At 39.4% G+C, this 16505-nt stretch overlaps 2 protein-coding genes across 4 annotated transcripts in view; one reads left to right on the plus strand and one right to left on the minus strand.

Moving 5' to 3' along the window:
• The window catches only part of scube3 (signal peptide, CUB domain, EGF-like 3), a 75472-nt gene extending 69128 nt beyond the window's left edge, over nt 1-6344 (plus strand). For both annotated transcript variants that reach the window (XM_080295493.1, XM_080295494.1), the window contains 10 exons: nt 7-123; nt 270-431; nt 541-744; nt 1552-1713; nt 1806-1973; nt 2047-2208; nt 2294-2491; nt 2579-2731; nt 3709-3788; nt 4075-6344. In XM_080295493.1, coding sequence (XP_080151619.1) covers nt 7-123; nt 270-431; nt 541-744; nt 1552-1713; nt 1806-1973; nt 2047-2208; nt 2294-2491; nt 2579-2731; nt 3709-3788; nt 4075-4227 — 1559 coding nt within the window. In that variant the 3' untranslated portion in view covers nt 4228-6344. The remainder of the gene's footprint in view (nt 1-6; nt 124-269; nt 432-540; nt 745-1551; nt 1714-1805; nt 1974-2046; nt 2209-2293; nt 2492-2578; nt 2732-3708; nt 3789-4074) is intronic.
• On the minus strand, nt 6334-14134 carry LOC145423239 (membrane cofactor protein-like). 2 transcript variants are annotated; one of them, XM_080295499.1, is made up of 11 exons: nt 13982-14134; nt 13690-13887; nt 11343-11442; nt 11190-11263; nt 8639-8857; nt 8323-8514; nt 7540-7636; nt 7203-7276; nt 6929-7108; nt 6655-6840; nt 6334-6566 (listed from the first exon to the last, which is right to left on the minus strand). In XM_080295499.1, exons 1-11 carry the CDS (start codon nt 14034-14036, stop codon nt 6544-6546), a joined length of 1398 nt encoding a protein of 465 aa, XP_080151625.1. In that variant the 5' UTR covers nt 14037-14134; the 3' UTR covers nt 6334-6543. The 2 variants fall into 2 exon arrangements, with proteins under 2 accessions (XP_080151625.1, XP_080151624.1); XM_080295498.1 differs by having other exon boundaries at nt 8323-8517.
• Nucleotides 14135-16505: the final 2371 nt, after the last annotated feature.

A 16505-nucleotide genomic window follows, 5' to 3' on the forward strand; every position in this document is an offset into this window, starting at 1 on the left:
CTGTAGAGGCTCTGGCCCCTCCAGTAAAGCAGACGGCTTCTTTCAAGATCAAAAACGCCAAATGTCACCTGCATCCTAAGCTGCCTGGCCGAACTGAGGACAGAGGACGGACACTGGGACAAGGTCAGTCCTTAACTGGATATGTTCCTTTACAGATGTGTTGTTTATTTATTTATTTTAATATTTAAAGGTTGACTGCTCTATAACAGATCCAAGCAATGTATGCCGGTGCTGCCTTAAAGATATTATATGATATTGTGTGTCCACAGGAGGAGGGCAGCCCTGCAGCAACTGCCTTGTAACATTTGTCAACCTTAAATGTGACTCCTCCAAGAAAGCTAAAGGGCGACGTGCTCGCAACCCCTCCAACAAAGAAGTAACACGCATTACATTAGAGCTGGAAGCTGAGGTCAAACCTACAGATGCTACAGGTTGGACTTTTCTTTTTCCATCCCAAAGGAAAACCTTGATCAACTTAGTTGGTGCTTAAGACATAATTATTTAAAATTTTATTTACATTTTTTATGGACTCCAATCCAGGGAGTTGTAATCTCAGCTGCCTGAGACAACGGATGGAGAAGCAGGTTAAAACCTATATCAAGGCTCTGAAGAAGTCCATCAACCAGGAGCGCTTCCTCATCAGAGTTGCTGGTTTGGAATATGAGGTGGCCCAAAAACTTCCCCAGGCTGCTCCTATTCAGGAAAACTGTGGTCCAGGCTGGGAGAGGGACAGTGGCCGATGTGGTAAGACCAGAGAGCAGAAATGGTAGTCTTGGATAAGCTAATTTTGCTGCAAGGATGTATTTAGAAACTTAGGATGTACTCACAGCAGCCAATAAATACCACACATGAGCACGTCTGAGCTCCAAAGTTCAGTTAATTTGACTAACGGGAGCACTGGGTCATACCTGAGCGTCAAGTCTGGTTAACTCTGTCCTGGGCTGCTTGAACAGGTGGGCCCAGGCGGAGATTGGTTGGACTGTTGGTTATATTACAGAGCAATTGTGCCCAGTGTTAGTACACCCTAAATGTCAGAATATAACCTTACGAAATGTCACATTGTGCATCATTGTTTCATAGAAGGTGTGTCTTTAGCTAGTCTTCAGGTGAGGTCTCTACACAATAAAACTAATCAGTCATCACCCAATCAGACCCAGCCACAACCCTAGGAGATCAGCTGATTTAAGTGTCATCCAGTATCATGTGATGGCTCTACTATAATCCAGCTCTGCATCCAATTAGCAAATGTAATAAAGGACATGCAAGTTAAGCTGTTTTAGCCAATTGCTTCTGCCCCTGCAAGCTACTTTGGAACCCACTATCACCTGGGGTGCCAATAACAATAAAACAAAAAAAAACAACTGTGTTCATCTGCTCTGGTTTGCTCTCCTCATGTGTTACAAAGATTAACCACCAGAATTAATAGAAATGATCCCAGATACAAATAACAAATGCATATTTTATCCATCCACGTTACACATTTAGTTAATGAGGAGTTATAGCTAAGTGTGTCCTAATCTCTAACTGAAGCCATTGTGGATGTTCTCTCAGTCAGATGTTTGCCAGGCTCTTACTACCACGGTGAGCAGGAACGCTGTGTCCAGTGTCCACCCGGCACTTTCCAGGAGAAAGAGGGGCAGCTGGCCTGTGACCTCTGTCCTGGAAGCGATGGCCATGGGCCTGTGGGCGCACGGAACATCTCCTCCTGTGCAGGTAGCCTTGTTTAAAGTCTCACGGACTATGTTAAACATCCATTTCTGACTCATTAAAAAGCCTGATCCCTGTGTTGTTCACATCAAATCCAGGCCAGTGTCCAACAGGGTACTACTCCAGCAGTGGATTCAAACCTTGCCTGCCATGTCCTCAGGGCAATTACCAACCAGATTTGGGACGGACCCTGTGCTTTCCCTGTGGGGGAGGTCTCAGCACCAAGCGGGAAGGGTCCAGCTCCTTCCACGACTGTGAAGTCAAAGGTCAACTTTTTATCTTTGCTGGGGGGAAGAAATCCAAACTTCTTCGCTTAATATTTTTACTTTTTCCCTGCAGTTGATTGTTCTCCAGGTCATTACTACAACACCACAGTACACCGCTGTATCCGCTGCCCTGTGGGGACCTATCAGACAGAGTTTAAACAAAACTACTGCATCTCCTGTCCTGGAAATACCACCACTGATTTTGATGGTGCCACAAGTGTCTCGCAGTGCAAGAGTGAGTATGAAAATGATTGTTTTGTGTTGTTCATTTTTCTCAGACATGGGCTTGAATTTAATTTGATATGTTTGTGTGCGTCTAGACAGGCAATGTGGCGGGGAGATGGGCGAGTTTATGGGTTATATTGAGTCACCTAACTATCCTGGTAATTACCCTGCAAATGTGGAGTGCATTTGGAACATCAACCCACCCAGCAAGCGCAAGATCCTAATTGTTGTGCCGGAGATTTTCTTGCCTTCAGAGGATGAATGTGGAGATGTGCTGGTTATGAGGAAGAACTGTAAGTGGCCCTCTTTCATTAGCTTTCATTGAAATGTAGTAATTTAATCACACTATAAACCTGGTCATTTTTCTTCTTTAATACAAGGGTCAGCTACGTCCATCACCACCTACGAGACATGTCAGACATATGAGCGGCCCATCGCCTTCACAGCTCGGTCCAGACGTCTCTGGATTAACTTCAAGTCTAATGAGGCTAACAGCGCCAGAGGCTTTCAGATCCCCTATGTTACTTATGATGGTATGAAACATTATCACTTTTCTCACCAGATGGCTTAGATTGTGAACTGTTATGTGTCTAAAATTTTTCTGACCTTAAAGGGTTGTTTTATAAAATAAATCTTATATAGTATTATTTTTAATAAACGTGGCAGGTGACAGTCTTTTTATTTTTGTCAGTGTAGCTGTGTAAAAACAACACATATTAGCTTTTTTTTTTTTTTTTGCAAAAAGATGGACAACATTTAATTTGAATGATTGGCTAATTATTGTACATGGAAACTAGTGCTGTCAGCGTTATTCTCGTTAAAATGACATTAACGCCATAACCGCATTAATGCGGCAAATCTCCGTTAGCTATTTAGCGCGGGTCGCCCCGTGCGTGGGGCTGCACAACGGAGATTTGCAGCGTAACTGGAGATTTGCCGGTTTAACGCGGTTATGGCGTTAATGTCATTTTAATGAGAATAACGCTTGCAGCACAAAAAACATATCTGCCGTCATGACTAAAATGTTACATATTTTGCACCAAAAACAGAGTGCAACTGTGGTGGACATGCAATTAACTGTTACTATTATATATTTGTCATCTGCTTTTAAATGATCGATTATTCAGAAAAACCAAAAGTTGTAAAATAGAGGAAAATATAATTTTTTATGGCTAAAAGTCCAAAGTACAAAGGAAAGGAATGTTACAGAGAGGCTGGAAAACGTGACTGTCTGACAGATTAATCAGTTTCCCTGCCACCCTGATGGCTTAGGTGTGTACCAAACACACACCTGCCTATGAATCACCTTTAATGTTACACTGTAGTTTCCCTTTACAAAAAGGTGACATTAAGTTGAGTCAAAGGGAGTTTTCCAGTATATGAATGAGTTTTTTTGCCATGTTTGTGTTTATTTTTTCACCACCTAACTTGTTTTGCATGACCTGTTTTCAGCATGCTATGAGAAAGCAAGCAGTGATTATATTATGCGTTGTTGTTTTTATGAATTCAGAGGACTACGAACAGCTCGTAGAGGACATAGTGCGAGACGGAAGGCTCTACGCCTCTGAAAACCATCAAGAAATCCTCAAGGTTAGCCCAGCCCCCTTTTCTTTTTCCTTTTCCTGCTAACTGTATGCATCATTGGCATCATTCATTGTTGCGAATGTGATTCATTGAAGAGGAAAGGTGTCGTAAGAATAAACAAAGCTGTTGTTGTGAGTCAGGCAGTGCGTTAATATTGACGAGATTAATGTTCTCTTACAGCTGCAATTTTTTTTCCAGTATTTAGCAACACCTTCAAATGTGATTAAGGCAGTAACTGAGAACTAAAGTGTGTTTCATTAAAGACTTTATACCTGTTGATTTTTCCTCACAGGATAAAAAACTGATAAAGACTCTCTTTGATGTGCTGGCTCACCCACACAACTACTTTAAGTACACCACTCGGGAGTCCAACGAGTTGCTTCCCCGCTCCTTCATCCGTCTCATAAGCAGCAAAGTCTCTGCTTTTCTGCGACCATACAAGTAAAAGCCACACAGCTGCCGACACGCCGGATCGCGACCCTCCCCCCGATATCCCCCTCCATCTTATAGGCCACATCGCGCAACTCTCACAGGACTTAAAAACACGAGACATACTCTTACGTTTACCCTCTTATTTTTTTGTAGGCTTTGACAATAAACACTATGCAGACCTGAGAAATTTTCCAACACCATTTTTGTTTTGTTTTTTCTTTTTTGGTCAGTTACCATTCAGCACAGGTCTGCATTCCTGAGCTCAAACATTTAGTGGGGATATAGAGTATTGTGAGTGGGTTTGGTTTCTATTGTGTTGTGCAATGAAACCACACACACAAAAAAAAAGAAAACAAACAATAGAAACGCCTATTTCAGACAGTAGGAGTGATGTTTTGTGCGTGCTGTCTGAGCTTGTTATTGTATTTGCTTAAATGAGCTCAACTCCTACCAATAAGTATGACTGTAAGTGTTGTGCAAGTGTTGTGTAACTCTGGTTCCATCTTCAGTGTCTGTGTGCTGTCCTCGAGGAGGAGCAGTTGTAAAATTCATGTCGCAGCTGCGGTCCAGCTCATTCAAAGACCGACTATATTTGAGCTCTTAGAGCAGTTTCCAAGGGTTTTACTGTTAAAACAGTTATTCTCTGTCTGTTTAGACTGTACCAGCATTTTCCAACCTTCAGATTATTTCTGTTGCTCTTTTCCAAGCCAACTTAAAGCAAATACAAAAAAAAGGGTGGTTAGCTATTTTAGGAACGTGGTGGATATTATGAAAAAAGTTGTTGGGAGCCACAGAAATGAGATAATGTGATGCTTAGTGGAACATGTCTCAGAGAGAAAGAAATGTCTTTGAGGGACATTATGTTTGCTGCTTCTTTTAAAAGGTCACTTTAATTCTTCAGTCTCATTGTCTTTCTGATGTACGCTACACATTTATAATCTATAGGTTTAAAAACAAAGGGAAGCTCCGAATCTGATACACTATAGTTTCTACACCCAGGAAATTGATATTCCACCAGTTTTATAATTTGTTTTTATTATTTTTATTATTTTTTTTAGTCTTGTAAATAATGAAAATAAATTAGACGAGGGTTGAATTCTGTAATTACAATTTTCTTACACAGGGCCCCCAAAATAAATTTTTGCCCCTCATGTCCGACCCGCCAAAGTCCAAAGACACCCAAGACTGCTCAAATTTTATTCTGTCCTAAAGAAGACAGATCTTCCAAAGACCTCCCAAGAGAAGGCATGTGTAGTTGTCTTGGGCTCTAGATTTGCAGTCAGTCATTTCCCTTTATTTTAATACAGAGTGCAATGATTGAAAATGAATTCTTGGTTAAAGCCAAGTGTGACACAAAAACTTGTGAAATGTGTTTTGGGTTGTTTTCTTGTTGCGACTCCTTGTATTAAATGTAAGTCATTGTGAAGATATTTAACTTCTAAAATGTAACTACTTTTAGAAAAATGCATTATGTGTGGTGAAATGTAACAAAGGGGTGGCATCTTGGTGAAGTGGTTGGCACTGTCACCCCATGTATTTTAAGACTCAGACTTTAGGAGGACAAAGAAATTGAACATATTGGACTCAAATGCGATGTTGGGCCAAGTAACACAACTCGTCAGCTATAAAATCCTCACTTTATTATCAGCTTCAGTCATTGATTTATATCTTAAAATCCAATATGCAACTTCTCCATGCGCTCACTTGGCCCACGTTGCCAAAAACTGACCCATCCCACCTAAATCAGCTTGTTTCTTTTTTCCCTTTTTGCAACCTGATTTACTCCCCCCCTTTTAATTGTTGCCTTTTAAAATAAGAGTTTGCTATGATGTATCGGAGTTGATAATGATATTTGCACTTGAATTGTTATTGCTCATGTAAAGAAATGTCTGGATTTTGTATTGTCTTTTTAAAATGAATGGAATTGGTGTTCTTGTTTTCTTGTAGCTTGTTTGTTCATGAAATGCTCACTCACCGTTTAGTCTAGAGATGATACACATAACATTATCAACTGTAAGGAATAAAAAGAAAAAAACCCAACCTATGTACAGATGTGAATGAAAAGTTTGTACCTGTTCTTGCCCAAACGCGTATCAAAATAAACAAACTGTACTTCAGCTTCATTTAAAACATGTTTTAATGTCTGTATAGTAATGTATAATACATTTTTAGGTTATTAGGTATCCCAAATGGCTTAGGTTGATTTTAAATAAGTTGCATTTTGGTAAGAATGCAATGTTAGCTTAACTGTTTTCATCCATTGAATGCTGTTAAATAGTTTTGACAGATAGCGCTGAATATGGAAGGTTAAGGTTTGAGAGCTGGGGAATTAGCCCCACTGGTTGACAAAACCTGGGGAGGGAAAAAAAGGCAATCATAGTTTTAGTGTGGGAACAGTACTTCAGGTTACTCATACCAGGAAAAAGTACTGATTACTTACGTCTGCGTTGACATTTGGGAAGCTCAGGTAACCATCGGCCATCACGTTCACAGTACACTGTACCTGGCCCACTCATGACATAACCCATGTTACACTGAATATATATAGTGGCCCTGTACTGAAACTTCTGATTGTGGTTTCCTGTCCAGTAAGCATTAGGCACATTTGGTGAAGGACATGTTATTTCTGTGGGGGGAAAAAAAGAAAAGAATTCAACTTTAATGATTATTCATAAACACAATAAAAACTACAATCTGCTCTGTCAGAATATGACCTTTGCATTCTGGTGCAGGTGCACTCCATGTCCCATGTTTAGTACACCAAATCTCCCTTTCTCCAACAAGAGTTCCTGCACGACACGAATAGCGAATAACACTCTTGTATGTGTAAGGTTCATGTTGAAGGCCGGTTATTTCTGCGTTGCTCACTTCAGGAGGGTCCTCACACACCGCAGCTGCAAGAAATACAATAATTTTAGGATGCTGAGATTCAGGAAAACCAACTGACATCTAAAAGCTGTGGTGTGCTTGTGCGATAGGCAACCTAACCTTCACAAACAGGGTTGCGTCCGCTCCAGCCGTTATTCATGCAGTGTCTGGTTGCACGTCCCACAAGCATGAACCTAAATGTCAGGAAATGGGTCGCAGAGTTCATTTAAAGACCACATCTTCGAAATGATTTCTAAAATTCCACTTCTACATTGGACACAGTGAGTAACTCTATTGTATGTTATGTTACACAATTGTAGAATAACAATTGTGACTCGAGTACAGAAAACATTTTGCGAGTAATAAATGCAGAAGTTCTGATAACTCCAAAAGGCTGAAACCCTTTTTGTTTCAAAGTTGCATTCACTGAGAATGCAGGAGGTTTAAAAATTCTTACCCCTCATCACAGACGGCTGTAGCGGTATCTCCAAATTCTACTCCAGTATATACAAACTGTCCACTCTGAATATCTCCAGCTGAGCCACAAAGCTTTCCTTTACAGCCAAAGAACAGAAATAATTTAACATGACAGTACTGCATTTCAAGAATTTTTATTGCAATGTCCAGCAAGACAAACTATCATCATCATGTGGTGCTGTCGTTTTGGATAACACATTCATTCATCTCACCATGGATAAGTTCAATTGAGCCTCAAGACTTAGTCAAATGAGATAATGCAGTAATCCTGTCCAATTCAAGGTTACTCTCAGTTGTAACCCAGCCTAGACTACAGGGGTTTTTTTTAAGTATGCAATAGAAATGCAATGTTTTAAGCACTCCCCACAGGGGTGATACCATGGTAAAATGTAAATGCGTGGAAAAAAAAAGTAAAGCAAAGAGGCTTAAAAATCCATATTATATGATCTAAATCATTCCACTGTAAGAAAAGTCAACTCCAGGTGGTAGAGGTTTGTCCAGGACTCACTGTTTAGTGTTTCCGGGAGGATATTTGAAAACAGATATGGAGTGAATTATTTCTGATTTCTGAAGGGCCACTAAAATCCTCTGATGGACAAGGGTGCAACTTACAATTTAATTGAAGAGTGTTACATTAATAAATGCTATTCTAAAATATATTTTTTTATGTCAACAATAATCCTATCCTGGTCATGGGATAAAATGTGGAAAAACTAGGTTTTAAAAAAAGACTTGATCAAAAAGAAATATCAAATATACTTACGCTCACACTTAAGCTTCAGTGGTGTCCATTTCCCATTAATACAGAGGCGAGACTTTCTGCCGCCTGCTGCAACGTATCCAACATCACAGTTGTAATAGACCTTTTGCCCAGAAAAGAAAGATGTCTTTGTAATGAACCTGTCAGCAAGGTGGACATTGGAGTTGCTGACAGCTGGTGGCACACCACAGCTACCTGCTGAAAACATTTTCCACAGGGGAAGATATCACTTTAGTTTTAGCAAACTCAGATGAAGGCCATTTTTCATAGTGCTAATGCAGCGTAAGTGGCGTATCAGGTAAAAATATGAACCCTTTACCAGGTGATGGTTGAATTTTATCATCAGGTATGGGAACACATTGAGGAGGTTGAGGCTTCCACTGGCCACTGGAGTCACATGTGGTCTGCTGAGCTCCATTCAGCTGGAAACCCTCACTGCAGGTGAAGGTCAGGTTCTCTCCCACCTGGTATGCAGAAACACCTCCAGTTCTCTGCACAGAGTTGGCTACTTCTGGGGTTGGGCAGGTGATGCCTCCCTCTGATAGTAAAAATAAGAAAAATTTATTTCATGTCTTAAGTACAAGTGAACAAAGGTTAGAATTTAATAAATCTAAATACTTATTTTAGAAAAACTGGCTATACACTCACTGGCCACTTCAGTAGATATACCTTACTAGTACTGCGCTGAAACCATTAGCCTTCAGAACTGCTCTAATTCTCTTTTTCATAGATTAAATAAGTTAAATGAAAAAAATTTTTCTTAGATTTTGGTCCATGCTGACATGATAAGTGTCCCATAGTTACATAACCATGATGTGAATCTCTTGTTCCATAAAATCCCACAGGAGCTCTGTTTGAGATCTGGTGACCATGAAGGCCATTTAATCACAGTGAACTCATTGCCAAAGCCAACAGAATATGGACCACTGTCGTCATAAAGGGATAGACATGGTCAGAAACAATACTACAATAGGCTGTGGTGTTTAAACAATGCCCAAATAGTACTAAGAGGCCCAAAGTGTGTCAACAACATATCTCCCACACCATTACATTAACTACAGTCTGAACTGCTGTCACAAGGCAGGTTGGATCCGTGCTTTGATGTAGTTTACACCAAAATTCTGACCCTGCTATCCGCCCTAATCAGTCTGTCAATCTCTTGCTCCTTTTCCCCCTCACTTGTGAACAAGGACCCAAGATACTTAAACTCCTCCAGTTGGGGGAGCAACTCTTCCCTGATCCAGATTAGCTGGAACCTCATCATCTGCAAAAAGCAGAGGAGATCCTGTGGCCACCAAAGTGAAAGCCTTCCACCAACTGGCTCCACCTAGAAATTGTACACAGTTGTACACAGACTGAATAACTCAGCAGCAGGCCAGCACCCGATACTCCTGAAGCATCCCCCACAGGATACTGTGAGGTATGCGAATAAATAGCTTCTCCAAGTCCACAAAAGTACACTGGTTAGACAAACTCCCATGCACCCTTAGATACTGTTGAGAGGATAAAGATCCACTGTTCCACAACCAGGACAAAAACCACATTCTTTCCTCCTGCATTTGAGGTTTGACTAATGGATGAACTCTCCTCTCCAGCTCCCTGGCATTGATATTCCTGGGGAGGCTGAGCGGTGTGATCCCCCTGTAGTTGGAACACAGTCTCCGGTCCTGTTTCGTAAAGATTGGAACCACCACTCCAAGGTCAGTCCAGGGCCACCGTCCAAGATTTCCACATGTTGATGCTGAGGCATGTCAAACAAGACAGCCCTACAACATCCAGATTATTTAGAAACTCCGGTGAACCTCATCTAATGCAGGGGCCTGGACACCAAGGAGTTGTTTAACTGCCTCAGTCACCTCACCTCTGGTGATAGGCAAGTTGTCCCCATCATACCCAGAATCTGTTTCCTCTACAGAAGACATGCCAATGGGAGGAGGTCCTCTAAGTATTCCTTCTACTGCCCGACTATGCCCTCAGTTGAAGTCAAAAACACCCCACTCACTCTATACACCATGTGAGTAGAGGGAGTGGGGAGCTCCAATGCTTTCCCCTGCTGAATCACATGATAGGTTTTCCAGAGTTGCTTCGACACCAACAGCAATTGTTTCACTGAACTCCTCCCACACCTGAGATTTTTGCTTTAGCTACTGCCTGAGCTGCTTTCCACTTAGCCTGCTCCTGTACACCCACCACCTACAGGGGGAACCTTGCTATCGAGTCTGGCTATTGGGACATAGATTGTCACCTCTCTGGCAGGGAAAGTGCGTTGTATGAAGTTGAGAGATATCGGTTAGATATATTTGGGTTCATACGTCACATACGTCAGGCTCTGGAAACAGTTTCGTGGAAAGGAGCTGGATTGTTCCAGGACTGTGCCTGGACTTGCCCTGAGGCAGTGGGACTGTACGTTGGGGGTTTTGCTGGTGGATGACAGGGTTGTTTTCTTGGACCTTCGGGTCGGGGAACGGGTTCTGACTGTTGTTTGTTCTTATGCTCCCATTGACAGTTCAGACTACCCAGCCTTCTTGAATTTACTGGGTGGAGGGCTGGAGTGTGCTCTTCAATTATCCTTCTGGGAGTCTTTAATGCTCACACACGCAATGACAGTGAGACCTGGAGGAGCATGATTGGGAGGAACAGCCTGCCTGATCTGAACCTGAGTGGACTTCTGTGCAAATAACAATTTGTCCAAAACAAACATGGGAAATTTGCTTCAACTGAGTTAAGAGATTAAACTCCCAATTTACATAACATTCAGGGATTAGTTACGCATTAACACTACCACTTAAAGCCACCCCTTACAGTTTCACAACTATTGGGTTTCCATTTACAAGCTAGTTCGAGTACTTCAATGTACCACATCACTGTACCTTCACATGATGGGAATTCACCAGCCCATCCAGACCTTTTGCATATCATGTAGTTCAGCCCTTTCAGAGTGTATCTGTAGATAAGAGATGCAGTCAAACACCACTTGAAAGTCTTATTCTGATGTTTTAGGAGTTCTTCAAAGTAAAACTTACCCCTCATTGCACACAGCAAAAACCTTCTCCCCGATGTATGAATTCCCTTCATACTGGAACTCTCCATTGGGTAGATCACCAGCATTGCCACATGATATCTCTGTTAAATGCAAGATAGTAAGCGTGTAAATGACACATTACAGTTTAATTTCTAGATGGAAATATAAAAGCCCACAACCAAGGCTGATTTCGCTGGAATGTTTTATGGAGGTCTAGAAAAAAAACCGGAACATGTGAAGAAACTGATACTGTAGAGGACTTGTCATTTGATGCTTGTCTGAGGTTAAGAAGCCCAGAACTGGTCTTGATACCAGCAATATAAAAGAATTTTAAATCATGAAATGATCATTTATGGTTAAAGAGGCTGCAGAGATCAACTGTAAAACACAGTTTATCCTTCAAGCCAAAATATGCGGTGAACTACAAGCCTATTTATGGGGAAAATGACTCAAAAAGAGCAGAGTGATGAATCATGTAAGTTACATTCATTTTTCTTCAAAGAATTTTCACCCTCAGTTGATAATCTGACAAAACGTATTTCTTTAGTTTCCTTTTGCTCTGTTAGCACCATCTTGCATCTTGTAGTTTGGCAATGATTAAAATCTGTTCCATTTTTAAAAAGGCCATTGATTATGAAGACAGAACTGCATTAATCAGTTTGGTTGTAAAACAGAGGCAATTACATTACTAGTACACTATCTCTTATAATCTAGTTAAAAATTAGTTTGCAGTATGGTTATTTAGACCGGCACGTGACTCTCAAACCAAAGAAAGCCAAAGAGATCATGCCCCACATTTTTTCTAATTCACAAAGTTTTTGTTTCCTTAACTGGGTAACTTAGCATGCATCTAGACATTTATTTTTCTTAATTATTTAGTAAGGGAAAAAAGTTATTCAAAGTAAATTAAATGACTCTATTCAACTGATTTAGACTTGAAAAATGTGAATCGACCTTTAAGGCTGTAAGAAATGTTGTTGTCAGTAAATTTCCCAAACCAAATTTATGTTGTTTGGAAACCAAAAGAAAAACATCGAAGTAGAAATATGTGTGGACAATGTATATTTAGAAAGAGTAAATGAAATAAAATTTCTTGGGGTGATCATTGACCACAAGCTCTGTTGGAAGCCACACATTACTTATGTTCGGGGGAAATTGGCACGGGGCATTGCCGTCCTGGGGAAAGCAAAGCATATGTTGGATCAGAAAGCACTGCACATTTTATACTGTGCTTTACTACTGCCATATATGAGCTACTGTGTAGAGGTCTGGGGAAACACATACAAAAGTAACACACAAACAATAACTATAATACAGATAAGGGCCATTAGATTAATAAATAATGTGGGGTACAGGGACCATACAAATGCACTCTTTGTCAAAATGCAAGCTATTAAATTCCAAGACTTGGTGAAGCTTAAAACAGCGCAAATAATGTATAAAGTAAGAAATAAATTGCTTCCCAAAGAAATCTGTAAATTGTTCATAGAAAGAGAAGGTGGGTATAACTTAAGAGGGAAATGGAATTTAAAAATACAAAGTGCTAGAACAACTTTAAGAACTATGTCAATCTCAATTGCAGGAGTTAAATTATGGAACAGTCTAACAGAAGAAATAAAAGACAGTCAAAACATAAAACAGTTTAAAGTAAAATATAAAAACCTAATTTTAAATAAGTATAAGAATGAAGAAAACGGGGTTAACCCAGGACGGTAATGTTGCTGGTAATGGTGTTGCGGTTCTTTTTTGTTTTTTTGTTTTGTTTTGGTTTGTTGTTTTTCCATAACTTGTGTATCTGCAAATATACACATTCTGTATTTTTCATATGCAAGAAACTATACTGTGGTGGGGCTTGCTAATTTCTTGTTTTTGATTTATGTATGTTATGTTTTGTTTTACTTCATATGTTTCATATGTTGTTTGTTTAATTTAAGACAAAAAAAAATTAAATGAATGAGAGGTAAAACTTGAGGGGGTAGGGACAAATAAGTAAATACTTCAGCCTACTCCTTTTCAAACAAATAATGGAATGATATTTTGTAATGATTGTGAAGGCACATGTTTGAAATGTTTGAAATAAAAATGAACTGAACTGAACTGAACTGAACCTGTGTGCATTCTGACTTCTTTTTATGAACGACTTTTTTCTTGATAATTTTTTTTTACTTGTATATCTATTAAACACCTTCCCCAGTAGGGGGTGTTAGCGGGCTTCTGCGCTGCTTTAAATCCATCTAAGTAAATTACAGGTCTAAGAATATCTCAGTAAACAGGCTGCTGAGTGAAACAACACGCAAGCGACTCTTTTTTTTCCGCCCTTGAAAACAAATAAATGGTCAAATTCTTACTTTCGCATTTTAAAGTCAGTTTGGTCCATTGTCCATCAACACACTGCACAACCCTGCTGCCTCTGAAAGCAGTGAAGTCGTCGTCACAGCTGTAGTAAACTTTCTCGCTGTGGCTGAATTTCTGTCTCCTGGCATATTTCGTCTCCAGTTTGGTGTTCGGGTATTTATCTGGTGCTGAACAATCCTGTGATACTTGACCTGTATTTTTTGGGAAATCATACCATCAGTTTTATAAATAAATACATCATTTACATGATATACGAAAATAATAAATGAACAAATCACTATTTACCTGAAGCCGGTGAGGCTAACATGAAAACCAAAATACTCCAACCGACAGTCCTCATGTTGTCTTGCTTGTAGGCTGTCCTTAGAGGCAGATGCCAACAGGAGGATCAAGTGAAGCAATTTATAGAGGAAGACTGGGACAGCCCATCAGGGAATGGGCATAAAAACATAAAGCTGTACTATAAAAAAAAAAAAAAAGTCCTATAATCTTCATTTTAGTATCTATGATTTAATCCCTGAACAGCCCAAATACAGCTCACGCGTAACAGTAATATCTATACATTTTAAGCAGGAGCACAGGTTTATTTTTAGTGAGTAGGTGGTTATTTGCTTATTCATCGTGTAAGATTAAAAAGAGATGAAGGTTCTACGAGGCTTTAGAAATAGAATAAATTTATAATGGGCTTTCATAGCAAAAAAGGATTATTCCAGTATAAGAATGCTATTTAAACTGGTGTAGTTAATTTGGTCCTCTAATATGACCTGCACCATATCCTGCCTTTACAATATTAATATACAGACGCTATGTTTTTGGAATTGAATTTAACTGTATGACCATTTTAATCCTGCAGATGAAGCTGACATTGTGTTTCAGCTGTTTGTCGTGTTACAGACTTGACCTTCTTTTATTCTGTGTAATCCATTTCAATGCCGAGGTGATCCAGTCGTGATTTAAGACTTCCAGCAAATGGCAGTTCACAGACGTGATAAAAGACGTAACAAAGTATTTTTATGTAAGCACAGACACCCATAATAACAGGGGAGCCATGACGTAAAGTGTGTAAGAAGAGTGTGGGTGAGCGAAGGAAAATCCGGCAAAGTCACTATTGTAGCAGCAACAACAGATTCCTCTGAAAGCCACAAGCAGCCTCTCCCTTTCCAGGTGCAGCAGAGGTTGTCCTCATAATCCAAAGCAGTTCAACACCAACCAAAACACCAACCAAAACACCACCTTTACAAAATGATCGTATAATGTGTCAACAACAGTTTTCCTAAATGTCCTGGAGATCATCATGATGATTGATGTTTTTTTCTTTTTTTGGAAAATGTGAGATGAACACTTGTGTGTTTTTTGTTTGTTTGTTTGTTTTTGGTCAGCTGTGGCTTTCACCTTGGAACCTTACCATTTTTGCCCAGTCTCTTTGTTAGCACCCCATTATGAACTCTGACCTTAACTGAGACAAGTGACATTTTCATTCCCTAGTTTTTTTGTTTTTGTTTTGTTTGTTTTTTAGCTCCTGGATGAGTCATTGATGAATTAATAAATGCAATTGTTAATAATAACAGTTAATAAAATCAATTGCCATTTAAAAACTGCATTTTTATTTACTTAATTTATCTAGTCTCATCTGAAATGAAAAGACTTTGTGCGATGATTTGAAACATGTAAGTGTGACAATATACAAAAAAGGGGAAAATGTTTTCTCAGAGAACTGTATACAATGGCTAAATTTATAGAAGGAGAGTAAAATTTATATTTGAAAATCTGCTAGTTTGGAACATGTTTTAATTATTCCCTCCTGCATAGGGAACCAAAATTAAAAATTTCAGCAACTCTAATAATGGTTATGAAACTCAGGACATGCTGCTGGTGGTGGTAGAGTTAGAGGTCTGACTCAGACCTCTAACACAGTCAGTTATAGTGACTCAGACCGTCTGAGTCACTATAACTGACTGTGTATCAGTTATAGTCAGTCAGTTTTGGCATTTAAAATTGCAACTTTTGCAGCAGCTACAATATGATTCTGTGGAAAAGTCACTCCATATTTCTTCATATTTTGATTCCAAGAAGCCAAACCTTGTAATTTTCTCTTTTCTTTCAGTCCAGTCCTTGTACCGAATTATTTTCAGAGGAATGATTTTTTAACACTTGAACAATTTAAGCATACAAAAAAACAAATGATGAACTAATGTTGTGCGTCTATCTTTAGAGGCTTGCTCTCCCACTCTAGCACACAGACACACACACTCATCATATTTAGTTGTTCAGTTGTTTCAAACTCCTCAGAATGGCATTTTTCTCCTGCTCCAGGTCCTTGATAACCAAACTGCTTCCCCAATATAACATTTAAAATAAGTTACGAATTCACTTTATCTGTTTAACCATTATTTTGACATCAATATATTTTAAAGAACAGTAATTGTGCACTACAAGTTGCGTCCCACAGTGTATTTGCTAATGCTAATGCTATCACTGATTTGCAACCACGTTACCATGCATAATATATGTTTGTAATGTTTTGGGGGTTTTTTTTTTTTTAAATTTACACCAAAAATGTGATTCCCAGAAGAGCTATTAGGACTATTAGAGCTATTAGCCAGATACTTAGCATATCTCAGTATGTCATAAAAAAAAAATCAGGGAAACAGGACAAGTGAAAGACAAAATGAGAAATAACAGACCTTAAAAATGAAAATAAGAACAGTAACTGAAACCCACGTCCTTAAGAAATGAGGAGAAAAATCTAGCTATGATTTTACACAGGACCTGAGAGATGCTTTTGGCCCTTCAGTTGATCAGTCTTCTT

Source organism: Astatotilapia calliptera, chromosome 20 (assembly GCF_964374335.1).
Source record: "Astatotilapia calliptera chromosome 20, fAstCal68.1, whole genome shotgun sequence".
Lineage (NCBI taxonomy): Eukaryota > Metazoa > Chordata > Actinopteri > Cichliformes > Cichlidae > Astatotilapia > Astatotilapia calliptera.

Bases quoted from the DNA above. Each gene is read 5' to 3' on its own strand.
- LOC145423239 (XM_080295498.1), bottom strand. From the start codon at position 14,036: ATGAGGACTGTCGGTTGGAGTATTTTGGTTTTCATGTTAGCCTCACCG. The intron at 7,277-7,539 runs GTAAGAATTTTT...CCTGACATTTAG, and splicing joins ACAGCCGTCTGTGATGAGGG to GTTCATGCTTGTGGGACGTG. The intron at 6,841-6,928 runs GTCATATTCTGA...TTCCCCCCACAG, and splicing joins ACCTGCACCAGAATGCAAAG to AAATAACATGTCCTTCACCA.